This window comes from Asterias rubens, chromosome 12 (assembly GCF_902459465.1).
Source record: "Asterias rubens chromosome 12, eAstRub1.3, whole genome shotgun sequence".
Classification (NCBI taxonomy): domain Eukaryota; kingdom Metazoa; phylum Echinodermata; class Asteroidea; order Forcipulatida; family Asteriidae; genus Asterias; species Asterias rubens.
Window position 1 is genome coordinate 14,405,713 of NC_047073.1, and position 26,728 is coordinate 14,432,440.

The 26,728-nt window shown below is 37.2% G+C and overlaps 2 protein-coding genes across 3 annotated transcripts in view; one reads left to right on the forward strand and one right to left on the reverse strand.

Annotated features, from left to right (window-relative positions):
• LOC117297526 (nuclear factor 1 X-type-like) overlaps nucleotides 1-1,740 on the forward strand; it is a 39,361-nt gene extending 37,621 nt beyond the window's left edge. The window contains exon 11 of one of the 2 annotated variants that reach the window (XR_004519895.1): nucleotides 249-288. Coding sequence is in view for 1 of the 2 variants with exons in the window: in XM_033780612.1 (XP_033636503.1) it covers nucleotides 249-328 (80 nt within the window). In the remaining variant the exon portion in view is untranslated. Of the gene's footprint in view, nucleotides 1-248 lie in introns of both variants that reach the window. The other variant, XM_033780612.1, reaches the window with a different exon arrangement.
• Nucleotides 1,741-9,757: 8,017 nt separating this feature from the next.
• Nucleotides 9,758-22,909, reverse strand: LOC117297476 (spindle assembly abnormal protein 6 homolog). Its single transcript, XM_033780535.1, has 18 exons — nucleotides 22,804-22,909; nucleotides 21,608-21,723; nucleotides 20,805-20,865; nucleotides 20,114-20,193; nucleotides 19,774-19,878; nucleotides 18,986-19,154; nucleotides 18,332-18,409; nucleotides 17,972-18,091; nucleotides 17,176-17,292; nucleotides 16,281-16,355; nucleotides 15,911-16,105; nucleotides 14,603-14,692; nucleotides 13,293-13,346; nucleotides 12,620-12,745; nucleotides 12,093-12,174; nucleotides 11,173-11,273; nucleotides 10,698-10,849; nucleotides 9,758-10,171 (listed from the first exon to the last, which is right to left on the reverse strand). The coding sequence occupies exons 2-18, from the start codon at nucleotides 21,670-21,672 to the stop codon at nucleotides 9,970-9,972; spliced, it is 1,872 nt and encodes a 623-aa protein (XP_033636426.1). The 5' UTR covers nucleotides 21,673-21,723; nucleotides 22,804-22,909; the 3' UTR covers nucleotides 9,758-9,969.
• Between the last annotated feature and the right edge of the window lie 3,819 nt (nucleotides 22,910-26,728).

A 26,728-nucleotide genomic window follows, 5' to 3' on the forward strand; every position in this document is an offset into this window, starting at 1 on the left:
GAATGAATTAAATGGCACCGTGACCAGGGGTAATGATGTTGGCAGCGCTTTGAGAACCCCTTAATTGAAACCAATTATCATTGCTATTAAAATCTTATTTATTTATGTTTACTCTTACGAAAAGATAGGTTTTCTTTACTCCGTAATACATGTAACTGTCGTTATTCTTTTATGAGAGTATGGAAATAAATGTATTCTTGAATTGAATTAAAACCTGCTATTTTCTCGCCTTTTTTTAATCTGTACAGAGAGATTTGTTCCAGTGAATTTGACAGCGGAACCAATGGAAACAGCTGGTAACACGGTGACACCAACAGAAACTAAATAGTTCTGAACAGTTTTATAAAAGAGGACAGACCAATTGATTTTGGGTTATCACTTTCTCAGTGTTCAGGAGTGACCAGTGTGGAGCTGCTTAGCAAGAGGAGATGTTGGCTTGTATTGACTTATCGGACATTTGGGAGGTCTTCAGGAACGCTCTTTGTATCACTAGCAAGGTCCACAGAGAGATGGTTGTGGCGACAGGGATTGATAGACGTTGCTTCTCTTTGTGAAAACAGGCCTATTTTACAAATTTGCTAAGCAACGGCAAATGTTTGCCAAGCTGAAGTTGATGACATCCAAAATTATCTGGTTAATTATTAATATTATTTTTTTAACGGAAAAATCTTATATTTCTGCTTAGCGAAAATTTGATATGCAGAAGGCTGCTTAGCAGTTTTGTCATGCCTGGCCTTGGTTGTATACTACAACTGGTGGTGAGTTTGTTTGGATTGTTGAGCATCTTAAAGTGGAACGGTTTTGGTTTGCTTCAAGTTTGGAGTTCAACACAAACTAAATTTTCGGTTTGGACATCAACTTTAACCCCTTGACACCGAGAAAGATTATGAGCAGAGAGTAGGGATTTTAAAGACGTCTTCAAGGCGACACTTTTTTTCTTAATGTTTGGTCTTCCCCATGCTGTGAGCTTTTTATTCAGGAGAAAATTTGTATCATAACAATTTGCATCCCGTTGAGATTTTATTTATAATAGAATTATCGTATTCTGTATAGTCCACTTTGTTGTTGAGTTTGCTTCTAAAGCCGTCTTATTTAAGTTTTTTTTTTTATTTATTTTATTTCAAAGATTTATTGGAGAGTATTTTAAAGAGTTTCATTTGGGTTTTGTCCTTCATCTCAGTATTGATGGCCTGCATTGTTTTATTTTTGTTTTATTTTTGTGTTATTTAAACTCTCTCAGAATTAATTGCTACAAAGGGATGATACAACAGTGGTAGTAATTAATTCTTAATTTGAAGTGCATTTCATGAAAAACTGCCACTGCTAGTGTCACCAGTCCAAAACAAAGAATCCTTTTGTATAATATTTGTCTTGGGTGGATTTTACAAAGAGTTAGGACTAGCCTTAAGTTTTTAATATCTCCTGGGAATAGTCTTAAGTTAGGACTAGTCCTTACTCTTTGTGAAACAACCCCCAGGCTATTGGTCCTCGAGAAAAAAATAGAAATATCATGAAATGGAAAAAACAATCCACAAGAAGACAAACAAAATTAAGTTCTTTTTTTTTTTTTTTTTTTTTGGAAAAAAATACTCTTCTTGAACATTTTGAAAGTGAATAATTTGCTGTGAATTTCATCTTGATGGAGCCAATGTTGTATCATCCAACTTTGTTCATGTTCGATGAAAACTCCTTATTCTGCTCTGGGACATTAAGTATTTTCCTTCGACACCCCCCCCCCCCCCCCCCCCCCCCCCCCGCCCTAAATTTCACAACCATGCTAAAATTAAGCAAGGGACCCTCGCTAAATTGCTGTTGAGTTAAAAGGGCTGTACTGCATGTCCAATGATTCAGTCATGCAACAAAATCATTTTGTTTTTGCCATATCTTGCCAGAGATGTTTTTGTTACCATAATTTCATTTCAGAGAGAGGACTAGATCCAGTCAAATTGATTTGATCAATAGATTACAAGATATTTTCACTACCCCAGAAAAATCCATATTATTGTGTTGAATGATTTTAATGGATTCAGTACTGCGAAATTTACTGCATAGACAAATCAGGCTTTCAAAAATAAGAATTCAAGGCCTTCATTTAAGCAGAGCCTATGAATTGAGACTTTATTCTTTGTATATATTTTTTGTTTTAGATTTATTTATTTTATAACATTTTTTTCCTTTGAACAATTAACCTTGAAATTGTTAATCTTTCCAACTACTCATGATGTTTTATAAAAATTAATAATTTATTCAGAAATTAAATTTTTGGGATACATTCAGACATTTTCCGGGCGATAAAGAAATTCCCCAGTTGTAATGGACTAATTTATGAATGACATTGGCATTTAAACTAATCCTTAGAAACCCAAACTGAGAGATCGACCTACTTCCTTATGAAGGTCATTGCAGTAGGGTGTGGTTGAAAAGAATTTAAAACCCACAAAGTTTGAATCACTTCCCAATTTTAAAGACCTTAGGCAGCATTTTAGTCTAATTCAAAAATTATTCTATACTTAAGTCACTCTTTCCAGTTTCCAATTCTGCTTTGGCCCAGTCTTGTTTTCTAATTAACGATGGAGCCCATTTAGGCTGGAGCAAAGGCCAAAAGCAAGTGTCGGGGTACATTTAGCACAAGAAGGGTATACCTTTGGTAGTTATTTAAAAAATAAACAAACTAAAAAAAAATACTCGCGAAGATGCCCTGCAGCTGTTTGATATTGTATAACACTTTGAGAAATATTTCCCTTGAATTGAATGTGATTTTAAAGAGAGGAATTCAAAAACTTTGCAATCTCGGAGAAACATTTTTTTGCGTGAAATGTTTCTAAGATTTTGTATTCCAGTTACGGATTGTTCTTCCTAGACATTACCGCTCCAGATTTTCAGAAATATCTCAAAAACTTCAAATGTTTTAAGATGTAACTTTTTGAGAAACAATTCTTTTGAAAGGAATATGGTTTTACAGAGAGGGATTCTGAAACATTTCAATCTGAGAAATGTTTCTGCGGGAAATGTTTCTTTCTTAGGTGTTGTATTTCAATTATGGATTATTCTTCCTGCCTGGAAATTACCGCTCCGGATTTACTATATCACTTTTTGTGTGAAGTTTTCACAGATTTGTTTATAGTATATCTCCATTTATATAAGATTCAACCAATCGAGCCGTTCAAAAAACCAAAGGTATATTTTGTCTTTAAAGACAGTGGACACTATTGGTAATTGTCAAAGACTAGTCTTCTCACTTGGTGTATCTCAACATATACAAAAAAATAACCAACCTGTGAAAATTTGAGCTCATTCGGTCGTCGAAGTTGCGAGATAATAGTGAAAGAAAAAACACCCTTGTCAAACGAAGTTGTGTGCTTTCAGATGCTTGATTTCGAGACATCAAATTCTAAACTTGAGGTCTCGAAATCAAATTCGTGGAAAATTAATTCTTTCTCGAAAACTATGTAACTTCAGAGGGAACCGTTTCTCACAAAGGTTTATACCATCAACCTCTCCCCCATTACTCGTTACCAAGTAAGGTTTTATGCTAATAATTATTTTGAGTAGTATACCAATAGTGTCCACTGCCTTTGAACCATAGGACCCGACTCCCCTTAAAAAAACTTATGTATATATATTACATGTACGTATGTATTAAGCATTATTATTCACTACTTTGCATGATGTTGTTATAACCGCATCCAGAACCAAATAATAGCTTTTTGAATCCATGAATGATATGTTGACTGGTGTGAAATATATATCGGAGTCTGAAGACTTCTTGCCCAAATTTTGCCGGAAAGTCATTTTAATTTATGCGCATGTCTACTTTACTTGCCAGGCATATCTATCTAGTATAACCAATAATATTGGTCAAAATCTGGCGTATATTCACAAGCATGAAAGACTTTGTAAAACATTCATGTACATAATGTGTAATTTTTATAGTAATTATTTGTAATAAGACCAAGGTTGGGACTGGATGCGCCCTTGAATTATCAGGCTGGGCAAAGAGTCCTTGTATAAAACACTTCCTACGTTGTGCGTTGTGATTCAGATTTAGAGTTCAATAGAGAGTTTCGTTTTCGATGACGGATAGTTCTGTGACGGTTGGTAGTTTTCAGCCAACGATATCATTTTCAGCGCAATGCAGATTCATCCCAAGTATTGTCGTAGAAAATGAGAGACGACCGTCCTCGAAGCAGACGCATGGCACATGACGCCAAATGTCATCCTTACCATTGTAGAACCATCCGTCGTCCAAAACGAAAGCTACTTAATGTCTGTTTGTAAAACGGCGAAACTTTTCTGGAAAATTTTTCTTAATGTATTGAAGATCTTCCGATAATTGACTGTCTTTGTTTGACTTCATTTGACGGCTATCTAGCCTTTGCCTCCATTATTTGTACGTAGAGGGCGCTATTTTTGTAAATAAGATTTGTCGTGGAGAAAGGCATTAATACAGGATGTCTATGCACAGAGTTTTTGTGGCTCAGAGTGTGGAGCGAAGTTCTCTTATTTCTTGTATCTACACCGAGTGTGCCAGAGAATCATCTACAAGTTGGTACAATTGTAAAAAAAGGACCACTAAATATCAAAACTGGCCATTGATCTTTGAAAAACAATACGTAATTGGTTCAAATACAAGATCATGCAGTCAACAGGAATCTTTGATGACAATACACTGGGCATCCACATAAAGAAAAACAACTGGTTGAAAATTAAAAGGAACAGTTCGCGTCTGTAATTATAGTTTTAGAAATGTGACACATGGAATCTACAGTGAGTTTATACTAGTCTTGCCCCATTTTTGGTCTGTTTAGAATTGGTATTCCTTACTGCTATTGCACGCAGGGAACAAGATCAATCCTATGACAGGTTTAACCAAAATCAAAGTAAGTTCAATGAACATCACTTGAACCTTTTTGTAAGAACAGCTGCTTGTTAAAAAAAAAAATCAAGTTTGCAGTCGAACCATCTCGACTGAAGTTTATAATGTTCCTGCTGTCTGTTTTATAGGTATTGCAGATGGGATTTTTAATATTAGAGTATTTACTTTCCAAACCCAAGAGAAGCTTACAATGATTTTAATAATCACTTTTCACTGCAAAGATGCCCTGCTCATGATATTCATCTTGTTATTTTGAATGAATCAGTGCAGTGATTTCAAGTCGTTTCGTTGTGGTGCAAGATATCCTCGTGAGATTGAAGTGTTTTTAATTAGTGATATTATTAATCAGTATTTCACAACCGTCCATTGGAAAGAGAAACACTTAAAAAAGCGCAAGTGAATTGTTATTAAGACTACTGAAATTTCAAGAGAGAGAAGAAAACAAAATCGTATTGGAATGCTTTTGAAATATTTGTATTGACGATACTGATGTATATACATGAAGAAATTATTTAAGTACATGTAGTTGTTTACCTAATCAGGCACGTAATTTTCTGCTGATATTAGTCCTGTATACATTTGGTAAAGCTGAAAGTAAGTCTCGAGAAAACTTCTCTACAATGCAACAAAATCTCCAAAGCACTAATCATTTGTTGTATAAAGAGAAGAAACCTAATTCAGTATCCCACTTCTGACACCGCCAGTAAACACTATTTTTCTGTATTCCATTTCTGCAACCAAATCTATTTGAGATAAAGGTCTTGTGGCTCAGTATCAAAGAGCCGCTCAGCAAAGGAAAATGCTTAAAAGATATACAAGTCAAGCACAGGAGGTGCAGGAAACTAGTCACATTTTAAATACATAGCTTGATGGCTGGTAACCAGTTTCTGTAGAGCACATTAATGTCAGTACTCGGACAAACATAACTCAGACCGTTGGCTAAATGCAGATATATCTCTGTATTCCAGAGTAAAAGTTTTTAAAAATTGCAACATTGCAGCGATGTTTTGTCACCAGCTTGTGTATATGCTTTTGACAAATTTCATATTTTCCAGACTAATTAAACAAACTCTGACTTCTTTTTATACGGTTCTCAGTATTTTGACAAGTTATGTCTTCCAAGTGGAAAATGTGTGTAAAGGAACGAAAACCAAATCTTCCAGAAATATCAGGCTTTGAAGGATTTCTGCGCAAAAGTATTTTTTGATTTTTTTTTTAATGGCGAAAAAAAAAAAGACACTTGCAAAGGTACAACTTCCTATCTATCACAATCACTTTTATTATTGTATTAAACTGTAGGCTATAATGTTCATTCGTTAATGTATATTCATGTTAACAGCCTTGTGAACGCTGACAACTGTCTGTCTAAACTGTTATTTCTCGACTGTCGATGGAAAATTATCTACTGCAAAATATATGTTATATAACTTCTCTATAACCAATGTATATGTGTACTCGGTGTTGGTTAAATTTGATATGTAGTGCTGGTATGTAGAGGGATTTTAAAACCTGAGCAATTATTGATAAAAAATTTGATGTCTGAAACAGTTAGGAGCGAGGTGCACTGAAAGTCCCAAGATCAACTGTTGCAGTTGCGTGGAATGACTCTGGAGGGTCTGGCTTTAGACGTTGATCTCGTCACTGAACCTAATGTAAATGTCATGCAAGGTTTGCCTGTCTGAAACAAACATTTGTGACTTGGTTATTTTCTCTTACCAGAATTCAAGCTCCACGTATATGTGGGGAACCACAGTGTGTTTTAATAACTTTGTCTTCCTGGACGTTTTGTAGGGAAAAGTTGGATATATTTGACAGGAACAATTCCGGCTATTGTTGGTTAAACCATCTTTGCTACACATGGGCTGTGCAGGAAAAGTTGCTTCACCTTAAAAACAACTGTTTATTTCAGATCAGACGGTCAGTTGCTTTATTGCGGAGGGACGTAAAAATGGAATTACATGTTAAGTTCATAAACTAACTGCATCACACGACAAAACTATGCAAGTTTTGTACTTGGAGATATATTTTTTTGACAAAAAGGTTTTGTGGAATGACAAAATGTCCAAATAAAAAAAAAGATTGACGTTGCAGCCATCTTGCTTTTTCATTTGAACTAAGTCTGGTGCCTTTCTGTAAACCATAAGCATTAGAAGCACTTACAAACAAGGAATATGACAAAGATGGCGGATTTGGCTTGTTAATGGTCTGGTATTGTATTGTTCTATGATGTAGGGTCCAAAGCTTGCAAGTTGTCCTTGTTATTCGAAGCTTGACATTGCTTTTGTCTTTCCAATGTAGCGTTATCACTTTAGAAATGAAACTAGCTAAATGTTTTGTATTCAGAATTGATTATTAAAATCTCCAAATCTCCAAATATTTCATTAAAAAAAAAAAAATGGTAGAGCAAAAAAGATTCGGGAAAAAAACCTGTTTTACATTAATTCTGGTTGGGTTGAACAGCACAACATGAACACATTTTCAGAGTGAAATAGTAAACCGGAAACAAATTCTCTATATCCCTCTTCTGACACCGATTTTATTTTAAAAAAATGGACAGAGATAACGAAAATACCAATCACTCCACTTGAATTTACTCATACAATATCTGTATTCTTCTCCGTCGTGTATGTATTGTTTACAGAAAATATTGAAAGAAAAAAATATCCACACAAAAATTAATATCCTGTTGAAATATACAACGGAAGTTTTGTTGAGAATTCAATCGTTGTAATGCCTGAAATTAATTAATTGTCTAAAATTATGATTCCTAAGATCCTTATTTAAACCCCACGTTATGTATTAAACTGTGGGACTTTTTTCTTCGTAAATAAAGTATTATTTATATCTACAGTAATGTGAATTCATTTTTGTATTTTACATTATCTTATGAATTTTATGTTTATAATTCTTTACATTTTGTTTGTTTTTTAGGGTACTTATATGTGTACCCGATTGGTGAAGTTTATTTTGGCTCTAATTACTTTAGCTACATATATTTTACAAAAAAAATGTATTTTACGTTTATACAACTGTCAATAACTAAGAAACAAGGTTTTATCAGTGAACAAAGGTTGTGGTATTCATGCAGCTGTTTTTGCGATTTTTCAACAATGAAATGTTCTATTTACCTTAAAAGCTCAAGTTTAGTGTGCTGTGATTGTAAAACTGCTTTCAATTAAGGAAATGAATAAGGCACCCATCCAAATCAACCCTAGCTCAATATAGTTCGTGAGATAACCTGTATAGTGATGCAGTAATAGTGTATTATCCGTGGAATACAGCTGTTATGATCCAAGATGCACCTATTACATGTATTTGTCGCAGGTTTAAGCCAATGAAATTGAAACAATGCAAAGGCTGTACAAATGTTAATCATCTCTAAACTTTAAGGAGAGGAAAACCTATTCCAAGTTTCAAATTCACTTCATCTTGGAAAATCATCGGTCAATTGAACTCTGACTGTACAACTTCTGGTCAGACGTCTTGAATTGTGCATTTAAAATAACTTTTCGATGCGCTGTATATATAGTGCCCTGGTCAATAACAGTCCCGTAATTCCAGGGCTGCCATAGCGCTCCAAAGGCTTTTTCAAACACAATATCGACCTCTACCCTCACAGGTACCCATTTATACCCCTGGGCAAAGAGAAGCAGTTACAGTGAAGTGTCACGTTCATGGACACACTAACATGCAACTTTCTAGCTGCCAAAAAAAAAAGAGGAAACGTCCGATCACACCTCACTTTTGTACAGTGTTTTTAGTTTTCTATGGCACTGTTTTAAAAAGAAGAAAAAAAAAACGACTGAAAAGTTGCATGCCTGGACACAAGTAACAAAAAACTGGTATTTGAATCCTATTCCCCAATGATTGAACCACCAGAGCTCTAGATCGCACAGCCATGACTTGCTATGATAAGGAATAACTAAAAATCAGTTTGTAGGGGTTTGTTATTCAAAATTCTGTTCTGTGAACTACATGTAAACCTCATCTTCAGAAAAACCTTGTTGCTGGGTTGTTAAAAAACTCTGTACGCTAAATTGTTCCTTACTTCTATTAAACGGCAGGAAAGTCAATGGATTGCCAATGTATTTTTGTTTGTTTTTATTTTGATGGGAAAAGTTGCAATCTGTTGTTGTCTTTTTTTTTCTTGGTTTTTTGTTCCTTCGCTTATTCGATAATCTAGATAATTTATATATTCTGTAGCTGTAACAATTATTGCATAAATACAATTTACTGTATATCTTTAAAAAAAAAAATTGATGAAAATTGTGTATATTATTTCTGCAGTTGTATTTGCTTTATGCTCATATTATGTACAAAAGAAAACCCTGTATATTTCTTATGAAGATTGACGCTGTGTTTTTGGTACAGCCAGTTTTGTATAGAACATGTACATAGGACGGAAAGGAACTTTTTGTATGGTCTAGTTTATAATATTTATGTCTTTTTTTCTTGTTTCCACGGAAAAGATGGCATTTGTGCCTATACTTGAGTTGAAAGGAAGCTGTAGGTGAAAAAAATTCTATTAAAAAAAAAGAGAGATTTTCTACAGGGTGAAACATTGTGCCATGTGTGATTTTGTGCATTACCAGTGACTTCCCAGAATTTATATTTTACAAAGGGTTTTGGCCATGTAACCGAAAGGCCTATTGTCTTCGTCCAGATTTTTTGGGTTCGAGTCCCCGTCTTGACACTTATGTCCTTAAGCAAGACACTTAACCATTACTGTTCCTTCTGCAAATGCTGCCATCAGAAAATGCGGTTGGTTCCTGCTGTCACCTCTGTAACAGAGGATGGATTTGACGTTCTTGTGAAAATAGCATGACAGTCAGTTGCTGTTTTCTCAGCGAGTAGACGCTGCATTCAGCTGAAACTTTCATATGTGACTTATTTTTTTTTAATTTTTATTTTTATTTTTACAATTTTGCCTATAAATTAAAATCAGTTCGACATAAACAAATCTATTACCCAGTTTGTATGAGACCAACATAACTTATTAATCACACAGAATAGCTGAAGCTAATCATATTCTAGTTAACATAAACTCAAATATATATTACATTTTTGTGTTAGAATCTTGTTGAGTCTCACTTTTAGGACGTGCCTTGTAGCTGCGCTGGAAAGTAGGCGCTCATGAGTGGGGGCGCCGAGGAGGCCAGGGCACTGGGTGCAACAGGGGTGCTGCTTAATTGAAGGGGTACAGGTCCCTGTCTCCGAGCACTCTCTGCTCCCCCTCCTGGGTTAATTGGCGGGTGTTGTGGGCGTTGGAGGTACTTGGGATCTAGTGCTGGTTCACTGCGATAGGGGCAACAAAAATAAAACAATTATTATTACTATTATTTATTTTGACCTCAACAAGGACAGGTACATCACAAAGCACAGTAGAAGTGAAACGATAGCACAAAGAACCAATCAAAATATTAACAAACACATTAATTATTCAAGCAAAAAGCACACAACAATTATACAAAAACAACTAACAGAACGCGATCAGGAGGGCAACAACATGAGCAAAAAAAACCCAAAACTTAATTAAATGTTAAATGTCGGTCCACACTTCACATCTCGTTTGAATAATCCTCGAGCAAACAAAGTTCTAGGTCAAAAAGCTTCTTTTTTTTAGTGTGCATGGGCCAATGGTTCGGAAAAAATCTTCCTACTGCCATTAGGGAATCTGTTACTTAACCTTCGATTCGTGAAGTTCTAAAGACTCAAATTTTTCTGTTTAATTGCTTTTTTGTGTACTATGATCTTGATGGAATAGTGCCTTATAAATTGCAATTGTTTATCTATATGTCGTCAATGGTTTTGCAGTACAAACCTGTGTCTTGAAGCACTAGTAGGTACAGTCATAGAGGAAGTGTTGTACCCTCTGTGGGCGGAGTCTGGTATATGGGGGATGGTACTGACTGTGCTCGTTAGATGAGGGCTCGGCATTGGCCATTGTCTGGTGGAAGGAACTGCTGGTTGTACCTGACGAATCAGAAATATAGAATTACGTGTGTGTTATCTTTAAAATCAATTCAATGATTATTCCATTTATTTGAAATTTGCTTTGACGCAAGATTGTGGGTCCGAAAAGCTAACCTCTGATTTCACAATGACTATAGAATACGTATTGTCGTCTAGTTACACAATTTCTTGATTTGTGCAATTCATAATCATAGACATTAAACTATGTCTATGATTGGTTGTTGCTAGCTTGGCCTTTATTTCCCAATCTGTGAATTTGCTGAGTTCTTATGAAGCAAACAAACAAACAAACAGCCCAACAAACAAACAAACAAACAACTTACCCCTGAAGGCCTGTAGGCCACAGTAGAAGTTGGAACCTCAAATAAACCATGTCGTTTTGTCAATTGGGCCTCGTTGACTTGCTTGTTCAACCAGTTGATAACTGAAAAGCAAAAATGTGTACAGACGTAATTCACTTGCGCCGTCATCAGAATAATCTAGGTTGTGGTGGGAGTCTATTTCCCAGTGCGTTGTAGTGCCCATTTTAGGCCACACTGCATTGACATGTTCACCATAATTTTGAGTGTTTTAAAGGTACGGTCATAGATTTTTTTTTGTCAACCTTTTAATTTTAACTTTATTTTTATGTAAAAGCAGTTACATAAAAAGCCAAATCAGGTAGACCTATTAGTAGTACACTACTGTTTCGAGTTGAAAAGTAAGGTTCCTAGGTGTGTACCATGTATGCACAGAAAGAATGCCTATTTAAAGGCAAAATTATAAAGAAAGATACATCTTAAAGTCACATGTGAAAGTTTCAGCTGAATGCAGCGTCAACTTGCTGAGAAAAAAAAAAAAAATTGTCAAGAACTCGAATCCATCCATGTATAGCGAGAAGACAGCTGGAAACAACCGCATTGTCTGGCCGCAGCATTTGATGAAAATAAACTGACTTGGGGTTAAATGAAGACAAATTGACGAGAGCTGAACTTGCACCAACGACCTCCAAATTGTGTGCCAGTGATCCACCAACTTAGCTATCTATTCCTAGTGTTGGTGGTTTTCCCTATATTGTCAACATCTTTGTTTGGGTGGCAGTCAGAAGCCATACAACTGTAAACAGCCGTGTAGCCGGGGATCAAACCCAAATTACGATACAACCTGGGAAGCGGCAGCCAGGGGGATCACCTTTAAGGGGATGTGACTTCTTATTTCAGATATTTATAATTCCCTTGTGGAAAAAAAAACTGATGCTCCTCACCATTCTCATTGGTCTTGAGTAACTCTCTGCTTTCTTCTAGTTTTGTTCTTGTGCTCTCCAACAATTCTTTCAGACGTTCATTCTATAAATAGCACGACGACACTTTGTCATCAACGTATCTTGGAAATATTCTTTATAAAAACAAATTAGTCCTAATATAATGCGCATGAGCCAAAACACCAAATACTGTCAAAAAATGTTTCAATACACAGACACCTTAGGTAACTGTCAAAGACCAGTATTCTCACTTGTGTATCCCAACAAATGCATAAAATAACAAATATGTGAAAATTTGGACTCGATTGGTCATCAAAGTTGCAAGAGAATAATGGAAGAAAAAACCACCATTGTTGAAACCAATTGGTGTGAGTTCAGATGCCTAAAAAAGGCTTGAAGTCTTTAAAAAAAAAAAATAAAAAAAAAAACTGGGTTGCTCAAGTCCTGTATGTTTTTTATACGCTCAACAGCTCTCCATTGCTCTCCATTGTGCCCTAGTACTAGAGAAGAATCTCAAGACGCCTCCATACCTCATGTTCCAGTTGTTGGATTTTGGTCTTCACCGTGTCCAGTTCTTGTTGAACTGTTCGGAGAGTCTGGTTCCGTTCCTCAAGGAGCTTCTCCTGCTTCCCTGTGATTGCGTTCTTTAGCTTCAGCTGCCGAAAAAAGCGCACTCAGAGATTTTTTTAAATTTGACACAAGCCTTCTACAGGTTGACCAAAGAGCATCATTTGTGTTTGATAGATGGAAGTTTGCACCGTAGATAAAGAATATTATTTTTGGTTTTACCCATATATAACACACTGATGTGTGTAAGCACTGAATACTTGGTACTTTCCCGAGCTCTGTGAAAAAATCACAGGTATATTACTCGGGTGGGATTTGAACCCAAAACCTTTGCAATTCTAGAGCAGTGTCTTACCAACTAGACCACCGAGATTGCCCGGTAGCTAGAGGCAGTTCGAATCAAATATGACTTGTGATGTTTACAAGGCAGACTTTAAAAGAAAGGTCTGGAATCTTAAACCATCTCAGCTCCCTTGTGAGTATACAGCCTGTGCTGCCAAATATGTAGCGCACCAATCTAAATCAATCACAAGAATCATCTCTGCCCTCACAGATACCCATTAACCCCTGTTCAAAATCTTTACCAATGACAGACCTTTTAATTTCTTAGAACACATGTCTGTTTTTAATTCTCACCTTTGCCAGAGCAGCTTTTAAATCTCCTTGGAGCTTCTTAATAATGTCATTTCCCTGTTGACAAAAAGAAGAGAAAAAAAATAAAAATCTCTCTTTACCTCGTCAAATAATACACACGGTAAATGTTTAATAATAATAATAATAATAATAATAATAACAACAGTTTTTATAACGCGCTTTTCACACCAGAAAGGGTGTCTCAAACACTTCCAACATTATTACCCCTTGTCACTGGGCCATGAATTCATTCCTTAAACCACCTCAGCCCTCTGGGGAGTATACAGTTTTATATGTAATTGTTTAGCCAGGAAGTGTTGTGGCTGAGCGGTTAAGAGCACCAAATTCAAACTCTGGTGTTTCTGATCAGCAGAGTGTGGGTTCGAGTCCCCAGCCGTGACACTTGTGTCCTTAAGCAAGACACTTAACCATTGCTTCGTCCTTCGGATGGGACGTAAAGCCAAAGGTCCCATGTGTTGTGTAAAGCATGTAGAAGAACCCAGTGCACTTTTCGAAAAAAGAAGATGCTTGCCCGGTTTTCCTGGCTGTGGCTGCTGTATGTGCCGTAGCACCTTGTAAACCCTTATACATGTAAGGGTCTCAAAATTCATCACTGCAATTACCTATCTTTCTGAAAGTTTGTATATACTCAGCGCCTTGAGTACCTTGTTTGGTAGACACGTGCGCTATATAAGACTTCGATATTATTATCTTGTATAAGTTTTCTTCATGTAATCATATACCCATCTGTCTAGTCCAATGTCTGTCTGTCTTTTGTTTCTCTGGCCGCCTGTCTTGTCCTAGGACTGATTTCTACAGGTTTTGACTCACTCAATTCAAACTCCTCTTTAATAATATTGGCTTCTTATATAGCACACATATCCATCACTAATTGATGCTTAAGGCGCTTTAAATACATTTTTTCCCTGTAAGTATGTGGGACTACCTTTGAATAATGAGACCTATTCCTTTAAAGCACAATGTGTTGGTTTACGTCGGCGAACTCCTTCTCTTTTTGATAATTGCACTGGGTTCTTTTTAAGTGCGTTACACAACACATGGGAACAACAGCTTTATGTTCCATCCGAATAACGAAGCATCATGATTAAGTGTCTTTCTTAAAGACAAAGGTGTCACGACTGGGACTGGAAGTATAAGTCTGTCTAGTCCAATGTCTGTAGTCTGTTCTTTTGTCTCTTTGAGCTACTATACTTGTGGTCTTGTGGACTTTTGCGTCAAATTCGAGCCCTTGGGGTCAGAGTTTACTGTAATTATTACAGTCAGGGAACAAGACACAGATGGTGGCAGTCTACCTTCATGACCTCATGGGACGTTGACTTGATGGTGCTCTCTAGCTTGGCTACCAGACTAGTCTTATGGTGTACACTTTCTTCCAACTTGGCCTACAGGAACAAGACACAATTAAAATATTTCTTTACAAATTAAAAAATAGTTTTCTAATAAACAGGGGATGAGAGTCATTGCTGACAAAAAGCTCTGAACCTCAGGCATGATATTTGGTTCTTGGAAAAAAGTAGGAATATTTTATTGAATACAAGGACTTACCTACATGTACACATGGTGTAGCCTCTAATAAACATTGCAGGCTATTTAATCACAATTTTTAAAGATTTGTCAAATGGCAAAAAAAAAACCGGAAAACTGACGAAAGTGGGAAAAATATCATGTCTGAAGCCTAGAACTCAAATAATATTGATTGCATTTCAGACTTTTGTGAACACCTGGAGTTATAGATTACATGTAGCTTTTGGGAACAGTATCTTCAGTGCTAGAGAAGCCTGAAGTTAATTAAAGGCAGTGGACACTATTGGTAATTACTTAAAATACTTATTAGCGTAAAATATTACTTGGTAACGAGTAACGGGGAGAGGTTGATAGTATAAAACATTGTGAGAGACGGCTCCCTCTGAAGTGGCGTAGTTTTTGAGAAAGGAGTCATTTTCCGAAATCAAGCATCTGAAGGCATACAACTTCGTGTGACAGGGTGTTTTTTTTTCTTTCATTATTATCTCGCATCTTCGACAACCAATTGAGCTCAAATTTTCACAGGTTTGTTATTTTATGCATATGTTGAGATACACCAAGTGAGAAGAGTGGCAGCCCTGAGAGTGGTCTTTGACAATTACCAACAGTGTCCAGGGTCTTTAAATTTAGATATGGTTTTAATATGTTTTTAATACAAATTTCTTTATAATTCATGTACAAGTTGACTTGTCTTAAACAACCAGTGATTGTTTAAAACGCCCCAAACCTTAAAAAGTGATTTACGCAAAACAAGTAGGGTTATGACCTTGTTGCACTGGCAAGACCAAGGTCAGTGACCTTTGTGCTCGGGCTTGAGTGCTTTTTGTATTTTGTTACTAAAGTTGACTGCTACAGTTTAGTTTGCGAAACACAATGTGTGCATCTTCTTGCCAGGTAGAGAACTGTCTTGCTTTATATTCTACTACTGCAGAGTAGATTTTCGGAACTCAGGAGACTTCTCAGTTCTGAAAAGAACTGTCCTGCTTTTTAACTACTACCTAACTTTGGGGACTAATACTTCAGCTTTTAGACTGAGTTCTTAATTGGTCTCAACAGTAAGGAATGAGCTTTTTTACCCTCTGGTCACTGGCGGCTTCTATCAGCTGATTGCCCTTATCCAGCAGAGCCTCTTTGTCTTGAACCTCCTGCTGAAGCACTGCGATGCGTGTCTGCTGCTGGCTCAGAGTCTGCTCCCGGCTCCGCTGGTCTGTTTCCAGACTCCCACGCTGCTGCCGCAGGGACTGTAGGTCACGCTGGGCTCGCTTGTAGTCCTGCGCCGGAAGAAAAGTTTAGTTTATAAATATTTGCATACTTCAAAATTAGCATAATCATTTTCATTGCTATGTAGTGCAACTTACTTAGAAGTATGTAAAATAACACTATAAAATACACATTGTGACCCTCCCTTTAAAGACGAAATTTCTATGAAGTTTTTCTCTAATTTACCTCATCCAGAGTCCCAAGCCTTCCTTTCAGTTCTCTCATTGATGACTCCAGGTGATATTTCTTGTCGGTCAGGTCCTGCAAAAACAAAACAGTTAAAGTTGACGGAAAATAATAAACAGCGCTTTTTCACACCCATAGGGGTACACAAAAGTGAGCAGTATTTTTTTCCTGCAAGGTGTGTGTAGCTAGGTTGTCAAGTATGCGCCCTATTCATTTAAAGCCATTGGACCCTTTCAGTACAGAAAAAAAAAAAAAAAAGTTCACAGATTTACGAATAATTTACAGGGTTTACAGAAGGTAATGGTGAAAGACTTCTCTTGAAATATTAGTCCATGAAATACTTTACTTTTTGAGAAAACGTTAAAACAATGTAATTCTCGTTAGCGAGAATTACGGATTTATTTTAAACACCATGTCATGACACTGCGAAACACGCGGAAACAAGAGTGGGTTTTCCCGTTTTTTTTCTTCCGACTCCGATGACCGATTGAGCCTAAATCTTCACAGGTTTGTTGTTTTATATATAAGTTGTGATACACGAAGTGTGGGACTTGGACAATACTGTTTACCGAAAGTGTATAATGGCTTTAAAGCACCTTTGTACTGGTTTATTAGGTGCTGTGGCGCAATATGCTGCCGATCAGACCAAATGCACGGGGTGAACCCCTTCTCTTTTTGATAAGTGCACTGGACTCTTTACTTGCATTACACAACACACAGGGCATATGGCTTTTACATCCCATCTTAAGAACGCAGCAATAATGGTTAAGTGTCAAGAGTCACGACCAGGATTTAAACCCACACTCTACTGATCAGAAACACTTGAGCTTGAGGAGAAGCAATGAGCATATTATTTTTGTGCGTACCTGTACCCAGTGTAGTGCAAGCTACTTACTTGATTGGCCCTCTGGAGGTCCGATAGTCTTGCCTGAAGTTCAGACGACCCTTGTAATCTCATGGTGTCAATATCTTTCCTTTCTCGCTCGTGTCTTTGCTCCAAGTCTCGCTGATTCTAAACATTAGAAAGATACAATTCATAAACGATAAAGAAGGGGTTCATAAACACAACAGTTGGTCACAAGTGAGTAACGCTCACTTGAACTCCTCAGACTAAATCCAGTAATTGCTATACCAAACGGTTGGGGGCAAGCTTTTCTAAGTTACACGAGAGACGACCCAAAATGTTTCCATACTTTAAAAATATTAATTTTAGTTTTTACCCATACACCGATGTGTGTTAGCACTGTATACTCAGTACTAGAGGCAGTTCGAATCCTATGTTCATAGAATTCGAACTGCCTCTAGCTACCGGGCAAACTCGGTGGTCTAGTTGGTAAGACACTGCTCTAGAATTGCAAGGGTCATGAGTTCAAATCCCACCCGAGTAACATGCCTGTGATATTTTTTCACATGACTCGGGAAAGAACTGAGTATACAGTGCTAACACACATCGGTGTATGTAAAAACCAAAATAAATATTATTTATCCCCGTTGCAAATTTAACATCTCTTACATACTTAAAAACATTATTTTTCTCATGTACAGTAGTTTTTTTTTTTTTTTTTTTTTTTTTTTAATCTTTGACAAATTCCTGAAATTCCAGGCACATGAGGACACAAGGGGTGTAGCACTATGCCCCATATCGACTACCAAATGGGTATTGGAGGAATTCAAATGGAGTAAGTCTTTACCTGCATGGCTTTCTGTCTTTCCTCGGCCAGTTCTTGTTTGTGTTTAGCGACGAGGCTCTCTGTGTGGGCACTCCACTCTGATCTCAGACTCTCCAGTTCATGAGTACGAGACGATAACGCCTGAAAAACAGAACCATTGGGAAAGGGGGGGGGGAAACAAGAAAAATCAAAGCTTTTGCGTCATCTTTGGAAAGAGACATTTAAGTTTTCCAAAAAGGATTATGTTAACAAATAAACCAGAATATGTCTATAAGGGCAGAGTTTCGCGGTAAGCAGAGCCATGAAGTTGAGCCCTGATGAGCTGAAGAGCTGCATGCCTGTGGAGTGAAATCACAAGAATCAAATCTTGTAATTATTTACCTTGTGAGTTTCCTTGAGTTGTCCTGAGAGGGAGGTCTCTGTGTGAGTCAATCTCATTGATACTTTGTTGTGTTCAGCCTGCAACGAAATAATATACAATCAATAATAATAATAATAACGAAGTTTTATAGAGCGCACATATCCACAAACGTGCTCAGGGCGCTATTACAAAGAAAGAAAGGGAAAAAAAAAAAAAAATCTTTATGATATGACTATGGGTGCACAATGGTGCAAATATTTTCATGAGTTGAAAGATGGAAAGTTTGAGGCGGAGCCGAGTTGAATGGATCTTTTAACAATGAGTTTAACTCATCAAGGTCCAATTTCATAAAGCTGTTAAGCACAAAGATTTGTTTGATTTTGCCTTGATGAAAACAGGATTACCAACCAAATTTCCATTTGTTGCATACTGCTTGTTACTGATATTCAGCTGTTGTTTGCTTATCCTGAAAACCACGTGAACATTTGGCTGGTAATGCTGTATTTATCAAGGCAAAAATTTCATGCTAAACAAAATTTTGTGCTTAGCAGCTCTAAGAAAATTGGGCCCTGAGCATAAAAGGACTGGTTTATTTCCAGGGAGCTTTCTGCAGAATCAGGGAGAGTTTGCAGCTGTGCCACGGCAAGGTGCGACAGAGGGTCGGCCATACCAACCTGTAATGATTTGAGGCATGTTGCCAGGTATTTCTTGACGTCAGTGTCGTTGCCTGGTTGTAGCTTAAGAGCAAGGTGGGTTAGATGTTTGAAGGGGTTGGTCTCCACCAGGCAAAGCTCCGCCAAACCCTGAGCTAGGGGCTCGGATCTCATTAAATGTAGGACAAACCTGCAGTTGGGTATATCATAAAAATAATAATAATTCCGACTGATGTTAAAGAACATAGATGTCTGGGCGTTGTAATCTTAGATAAGACGGAAAAGATGTCATCTTCTTCTTCCATAAAAGTACTGACTCAATTACATGAGCAAAAGCGTACTGTGGTTTGTAGTGGTTTTTTTGTCTGTTTTATGGTAGATAATAATTTTACGTAAATTTAGTAAATTTGTTGTATAAAAGGCCGAAATGCATTTCCCATCGTGGATAATAAAGTGAATTGAATTGAATTGTGCATGCATTGGCTCACAAATGACGAGACATGAAGGCAAGTGCATCAATTGAAATTGACATTGCTGTACCAGGTATAATCAGGGTAGCTTCGAAGCTGTTAGTTCTAAAGATCAAAAAGTACCAAGACCTGGCCAGGGAACTTCATAAGATTTGGCAGGTGAAAGTGAAAGTAGTCCCTGTGGTGGTTGGAGCCAATGGCACCATTTTGAAAGCACTAGGGAAACATCTAGATGAAATAGGGACAAATGTGAGGGTAGATCATTTACAGAAGGTGGCGTATTTGGGAACAGCAAGAATCCTGAGAAAGACTCTTGAGATCTAAGGCTACTAAACTTACTTGGGTGAGTCTTTGCTTTGCTCTTCAAAGCATCGTTGGAGAAGTTCTATGAGCTTCTGTGGGAACGCTGAGAAGTCAACCAGCAAACCTTGCTGAACCTTCAGGCTGTGGACAGGAGAAAAGAATAATCAAATTATATACTGACTGTTATCACTGAATGTGTCTAAAGTTTGTATATTTGTGTATTGTATTTGAGGATAATTTTTGTTGATGATGTGAGTCCATTACTTCAAGTTCCTGTGATTGTTTTTAATCATTGGCAAATAAACCATTCTAAACCATTCTAAACTTAGCGTCGAGTGACATTTTTAAATGTTGATTACTCCCTAGCTTTTTATACCTTTGAAAGTCTTCTTCTCCAAGAGCCAAGTTGAAGAGAAAGAAAGGATCAGCATCATCTGTGAGTCGTACATTCAGCTCCTGTTAAGAACATTATAAAACTGTTAATCCATATCGGTCTAAATAGAAGATTACCCTAGAACAGACAAATGCTGTTAGTGCCTAAAAAAGGGAAAACCTGAATATGTACAAGAAGTTACTGTCTTTCTTCATACTGTCATTACAAGCGATTTTTTTTTATGCCTGCTTGCTCAAGCCTAGTCATGAATATAAAGTCCTATACATGCACAATGGCCATTCACAAATTATATTATGTTACTCTTTTACCACAATAACTGGAGTAATTTCGCAAATTTTATTTCACTCTGTGAAAATCACTCTGTGACAATGTGGAACAAGTCACGAAAATCATTTTAGCATGTAATGTATTTTCATGACAATGTTTTTACTCACTTCTCAAATCTACCACCTCAGCAAGTAATATTTTAAGGTAAGCTTTCTACTATCAATCTTCACATGGTATAAGTTTAATGTAAATCTGTGGACATTGTGTTTGTGTTCCAAAAAGTACCCAAATCCTTTATTGTAAATCTGTGGACATTGTGTTCTGTGTTCCAAAAAGTACCAAAATCCTTTAAGGAAAATAGAAGTTTAAATAAACTTCAAATATTGAAGACTTTTAGTTGTCTGACCTTTCTTTGCATTGGGGAGGATGCAGTCTGAAGCTCAAGCTGAACTCTGATTGATGCAACCCTGGATAGGAAAACAGAATATTAAAGGCAGTGGACACTATTGGTAATTACTCAAAATATTTGTTAGCATAAAACCTTAATCGGTAATGAGTAATGGGGAGCTGTTGATAGTATAAAACACTGTGAGAAACGGCTCCCTCTGAAGTGACTAAGTTTTTGAGAAAGAAGTAATTTTCCACGAATTTGATTTCGAGACCTCAGATTTAGAATTTGAGGTCTCGAAATCAAGCATCTAAAAGCATACAACTTCGTTTGACAGGGGTGTTTTTTCAAATTGAGCTCAAATTTTCACAGGTTCGTTATTCTACACATGTATTTGTTGAGATACACTAAGAGAGAAGACTGGTCATTGACAATAACCAAAAGTGTCCTCGAGTGTCTTTAAACCAAATCTACGTAATACAAGTTTCCCTGCAGTTTAACAGCACTGAGTATTCTTCAAACCATGTAAGTTTAATGTTAATCTGTGGACACTGCGTGTTTTGTGTTGTACAAAAAGTACCCAGACCCTTTAATTAGCATCCAGCACTTATGACGTAGATTTTGTTTAAAATACCCGGCTGTCAGACAAACATGCCACACCACCAACGCGTTCACTGCGTCATTGACGTGCCAAACTGCGTTAGGGTATACATGTAGTTAGCATGGGTAAACATGTAATTTCGCATTTTTGTCTGAGATCCGGGCTCTTAGCTTCTTTTTTTAGCATTAGTGCCGAATGCTATATTGATGGGGACCCTTACCTGTCATCGTGCCCTGTGCACTTCATGCACACGGACAACACGTGGTTGAACAAGTGATCGTTCATGATTCATAAAACATAGACTAGTTATGCTGCAGTACAAACCAAGTCTTCCCGCTGCGAAAAAGAAAGAAAGTTGATTATTATTATTAATATTAAAATATAATTAATAAATTAACCAAATTCCATAGTTTTCAGCATTTTCGATTTGTGTTTTTTTTCCCTATGGGGGCGTGACCTAGCTAGCACATTTTTGCTAGCACACGTACGAATATACTGCTCTGGATTATAGTTGCGATAACGTAACCCTCCTCCCGCCGTCAGAGGTTACGATATTGCAACTAATACTATGGAGGGATATGATGTAGATTATCAGACAGATAATGATCAATATATATTGAGGTTTGTTCTGCGGAACTAGTTGCGATAACGTAACCCTCCTGCCGACAGCGTAGCCTCCGGCTCCGCTGTCGGCAGGAGGGTCGACAGCGTAGCCTCCGGCTCCCTGTCGGCAGGAGGGTTACGTTATCGCAACTATTGCGGAACGACCTAATTGCATTACTTTTAGTGTAAACAACTTTCAAAATTTTGCCAAAGGCGCCACCACCTTTTCACTCATTTTTACAACAACATTACATTTTGAGTAAATTAGATTGATACTATTTTCATGATAATTATTGATATTAACAATAAATTATATAATATCAAATGAAAAAGTGGTTGCAAGATACAGGAAGGTTTCCAATTGTTGCAAGAATAAGAGTAATCATAACCAATGAAACCATGGATGGAGGTAGAATTCATGTCATAAAATGTCCAATCATCAATGTGTGTCCCCACTCCCTGCTGTCCACATGATCACCGTGACCATGGCCCATCCCATTGGTTAAAACTAGATGCAAATGTCAAACATAATTTTGTTTAGTACACAGAACCCCTGCCTGGCCTGCCAACCAAGTGCAGAGCAAGCAAGCAATGGTACTATAAAAATACTATGGTAATTTCAATAATACTACTTACTTAATTACAGTATAGTGTGTAAAAAACTGTCAGAATGTAATGATTAAATCAAATTGAAAATGAAATAGGAAGTAACAAGTAGCGAGTGTATGATGATTACAGGAATCTTCTTGAAATCTCAGCTTGGTGGATTACTAGCGATGCTCTAGCTAGCGATTATTGTCGACAATGACTTACCCTTTTAATTTAAAGACAAAATCATCTGGACGTTGCAATTATTTGGACGATTCTCTTTAGATTTGTTGGATCATCGCAATCGTTGATCGTAAACAAAACATTGACATTTTGATCAACCCGCCATTACATCAGGCAACCAGACTTCATGTAGAAGACTACTACGTTTTTAGAAATAGTTTTAAAAGGGACCCGACTAAATATGGTGACCTCATTTCCAGCCGTTTTAAACAATATTGTTAACACTTCTTCTCTATACAGTTTAAAAAGAGACCTTATTAAGTTAAATATTTTAGCAAATTTATACATAGAGGTAATATATTATACTTTATGAACAAAAAAGAACCAATTACAGTGCAAGCAATCACCCTTTTCCTGCAAAATTCAACAAACTGTTGACCGAAGATTGACCACTTTAAGGCGTACGGTGGCGCTATGACAGTTTAGTGGTTGACACATTACGGACTGCAAAAAATGGAGAGGCGCGAGGGTTCGAATCCTGTCCGAGTGTTAAAATGTCTTTGGATTTTTCCTTGGGACCCGGGAACGCACTGAGCATAGAGTGCTTATCGGACACCGGTGTAAGGTAAGTGTCTTTGTTATCATCCCCGTAGAGATTATTGGATTTTATTTAACTGTAGGCGGTTAAAACAAAAAATGGTGAAACTGAAAGTAAAGACCACGTTAGTCCTGCAACGGAGGGGTCCAACCTGGGCTAAGACCACGTGAGACTCGTCGATGTAAAAATGGTTCATCGTCCTCTTGTTGTTCTTCTTCTTTTTCTTCTTTCTTCCACCTGAATAAATTACATTGTCAAAAAAGTAATGCATGTATCTATAAGCTACCCCAGGAACCGGGAAGTCGTTTAAAAGGCAACTTTGTTTGCCATCATTCTTTAGTAGCGAGGTGTGGCCACACGGCTAGCACCCGATTCTGGCGTATGTGGCAGGAGATTCCGTCGCCCATCCGGGGATTCAGAGGGTGAAAACACGATGGGATAAATGGTGAGGTGCGGACAATTATCTCGGATGATGTAGGCCTACTTCTATACCATGTGAACTTAGTGTGACCTTGTACATTCTTTGTATTCTGGCAGGCAAGGTATATACTTATGGGCAAGTTGACATTTTGTGTCATAATTTCCACATTATCCAAGACTTTATGAATTTAAAGTAAAAGCTGGACAAGTTTTGAGATGTGCCTCCATCATATCAAAAGTTGATAAGAATTAGACAGTGCAATCTCCATAAAATACAAGATTTGATGTTTTCATCCATTAGGCTGTGTACAAATTTTGCCTGCAGGAAGTCCAGAATCTGTGGCTCTTTTGTAGACATGTGATGTCACAGGTCACATCGTCTATACGAGGGTTTAAATTTACTTCAGGCACGTACATACGGTTATAGTTGCACTGAGCAAAAGTGATACTGGCTGATTTATCATAAATTGTATCCGGCTTGACTCCTTGAAAGTCCGCCAGCTTTCAGTTGTGAACGTGTGAAATTGTTTTAACCGCTATAATTTTGAGTGGAGAAAACAAGCGGACTGGCCGTTGTTCAGATTATCATTGAATAATTAAAACAACGAGAACAAAAAGATAGCAAACAAACAAAAAGTTGCGAAGACCACTTCACAACCTTCAACACCGGATCCGATATTGTGCAAATAATAATTACAGTTGATTAAAGACACTGGCCACTTTTGGTAATATTGTCGGGGTCGATTTCACCGAGCTTTTTATTCAGCAGCACCAAATCTATGGAACAACTTGCCAGCTAACATTCGTAAACTGCATTCCCAAAGTCTTTTTAAATCGCAACTCAAACTTTTCTTTTTAAGAAAGCCTTCGGTAATGTGTAGTGAGTTTTGGACATTTTTTATTTTAATTTTTTAATTTTATGGTCTCTATTGAGTGTTGCTTTCCTGTATCAAAGTTCGGTGTTTTTACAGCCTTTATTGTTTTAGGGTGTTAACACCTTTTTCTGCTCGTAAACTTGTATAGCTACTTTGCTTATATATTTGTACGGGTGTACTTTTTAAACTTTTCACTTATTGTATGTCATTTTCTGAATCTTTTGCAATTTTTACTGTCATGCGCCCTCGAACACGCTGGTCCAGGAGAGAGCGCAGTATAAGATGAATAAATTATTATTATTATTATTATTATTAGGACTAGTCCTAACTTAGGACTAGTCCTATAAGAGATAACACAAACGTACAGCTATGTCCCAAGTTAGGACGAGTAACTCTTCCTAACTCGAGATAAGACTAGTCCTAACTCTTTGTGAAATCCACCACAGTAGCCTAATCTCACAACATTATGCATAACATCACAATTTCTAACAATTTGACTCATCGAAGTTGCAAGAGCGAATGACGAAAGAAAAAAACACACAATTATAATAATTAACTTGTTGCACACTTCGGTGTCCTTTCTGGTGCAAGGCTTCAGGCCTGGAGTCTTTTAAACATTGAGTGAGAGTTTCCTCGTTCTCAAAAAACTATATCGTTCAGAGGGAGCCGTTTATCACAATGTTTTAGACTATCAACAATTCTCCATTGCTCATTACCAAGTAAGTTTTATGCGAACAATTATTTTCAGCAATTTACCAATAGTGTCCACTGCCTTTAAACCTGCCACCTGTTTTATCATTACCAGCACATCTTGAACAGTAAACGAAACCATTTTTAATGAATTTTTGGTTTGTATCAGCAAAACAATTCTTAATAATAGAATGGTCAAGTGGTTGACCTAGCTACCTGAGCGCTCTTGACTAGTTTTCAAAAGCGATTAAGCTACTCATCAACTTTAACTAACTTGGAAACTACCGAAGCCAGCCTGTGAAGTTTCACAGGGCCTACTTCAAAAAGAAACGATTAAATGTTCAAAATTAATAAGAACCCGAAACTTTCTAACTTTAAAGGTAAGGTTGTCTTTCTTTTTGTTGGAACCGTTCATCGAATTAGGCGGGAGCGTTTTTGAGATATCGCCGGAAAGCTTCAGGGGTTTGTTCACAGCGGGAAGAATAATCCGTAATAATTGGGGAAACAATCTGAGAAACGATAGTGCAGAAAAAGATTGAGATAATATTCTTTATTCCCGATGCAATTTAAACATCTATTGAATCGTTGCGGTACCAATACCAATCGCTGCCAACACATAGGATTCGAACTGCCTCTAATTACCAGGCAATGTCGGTAGTCTAGTTGGTAAGACACTGCTCATGGTCGTGGGTTCGAATCCCACCTGATTAATATGCCTGTGATATTTTTTCACAAGACTCGGTTAAGTACTGAGCATACCGTGCTAACCAACATCGTTGTATGGTATATTCTTTATCCCCGATGCAAATTTATTAGCTGAAATAATTATTGTTGAATCAGGTGTTATAAAGTACTAAAGCGGAAATAATACAAGAGCGAGAAATTCTCAACCAAATCCAGTGTCAGGGGGGTGGAGGTGTTTGGAAAAGGAAAACATGTTATCGGTGTGGTATCTGACTGTTTGAGTCATTGATAACATAATCATTAAAAAAAAAAAAAAAAAAAAAAAAGTTTACGTTAAAACCTAATTCAATAGCATTGACAATTCGAGAAAATCGCCAAAGCTCTGACGTGGTATGATACTCTCATGGGGGACTGTACTTCACTGAATAATCATTCACTTGACCAGTTTATCTCATAGTTTATCCATCAACACCCATCTCTGGACGTCTATTTTGAAATTGGCTTGCACCGGACGCAAAATACCATCACCGATTATTATTTGCCGCTTTGGCGTGGCGCCAACGCCAAATAATCATCGGTGATACTTGGGCGTAAAATGGCGTTACCATATCACACCACCACCACGGACGCTCAGTGAGCATGATAGGGTCCAAAGGTTGTGATAAGAGAAGTGCGTGATTGGACGTCAAAATGAATAATT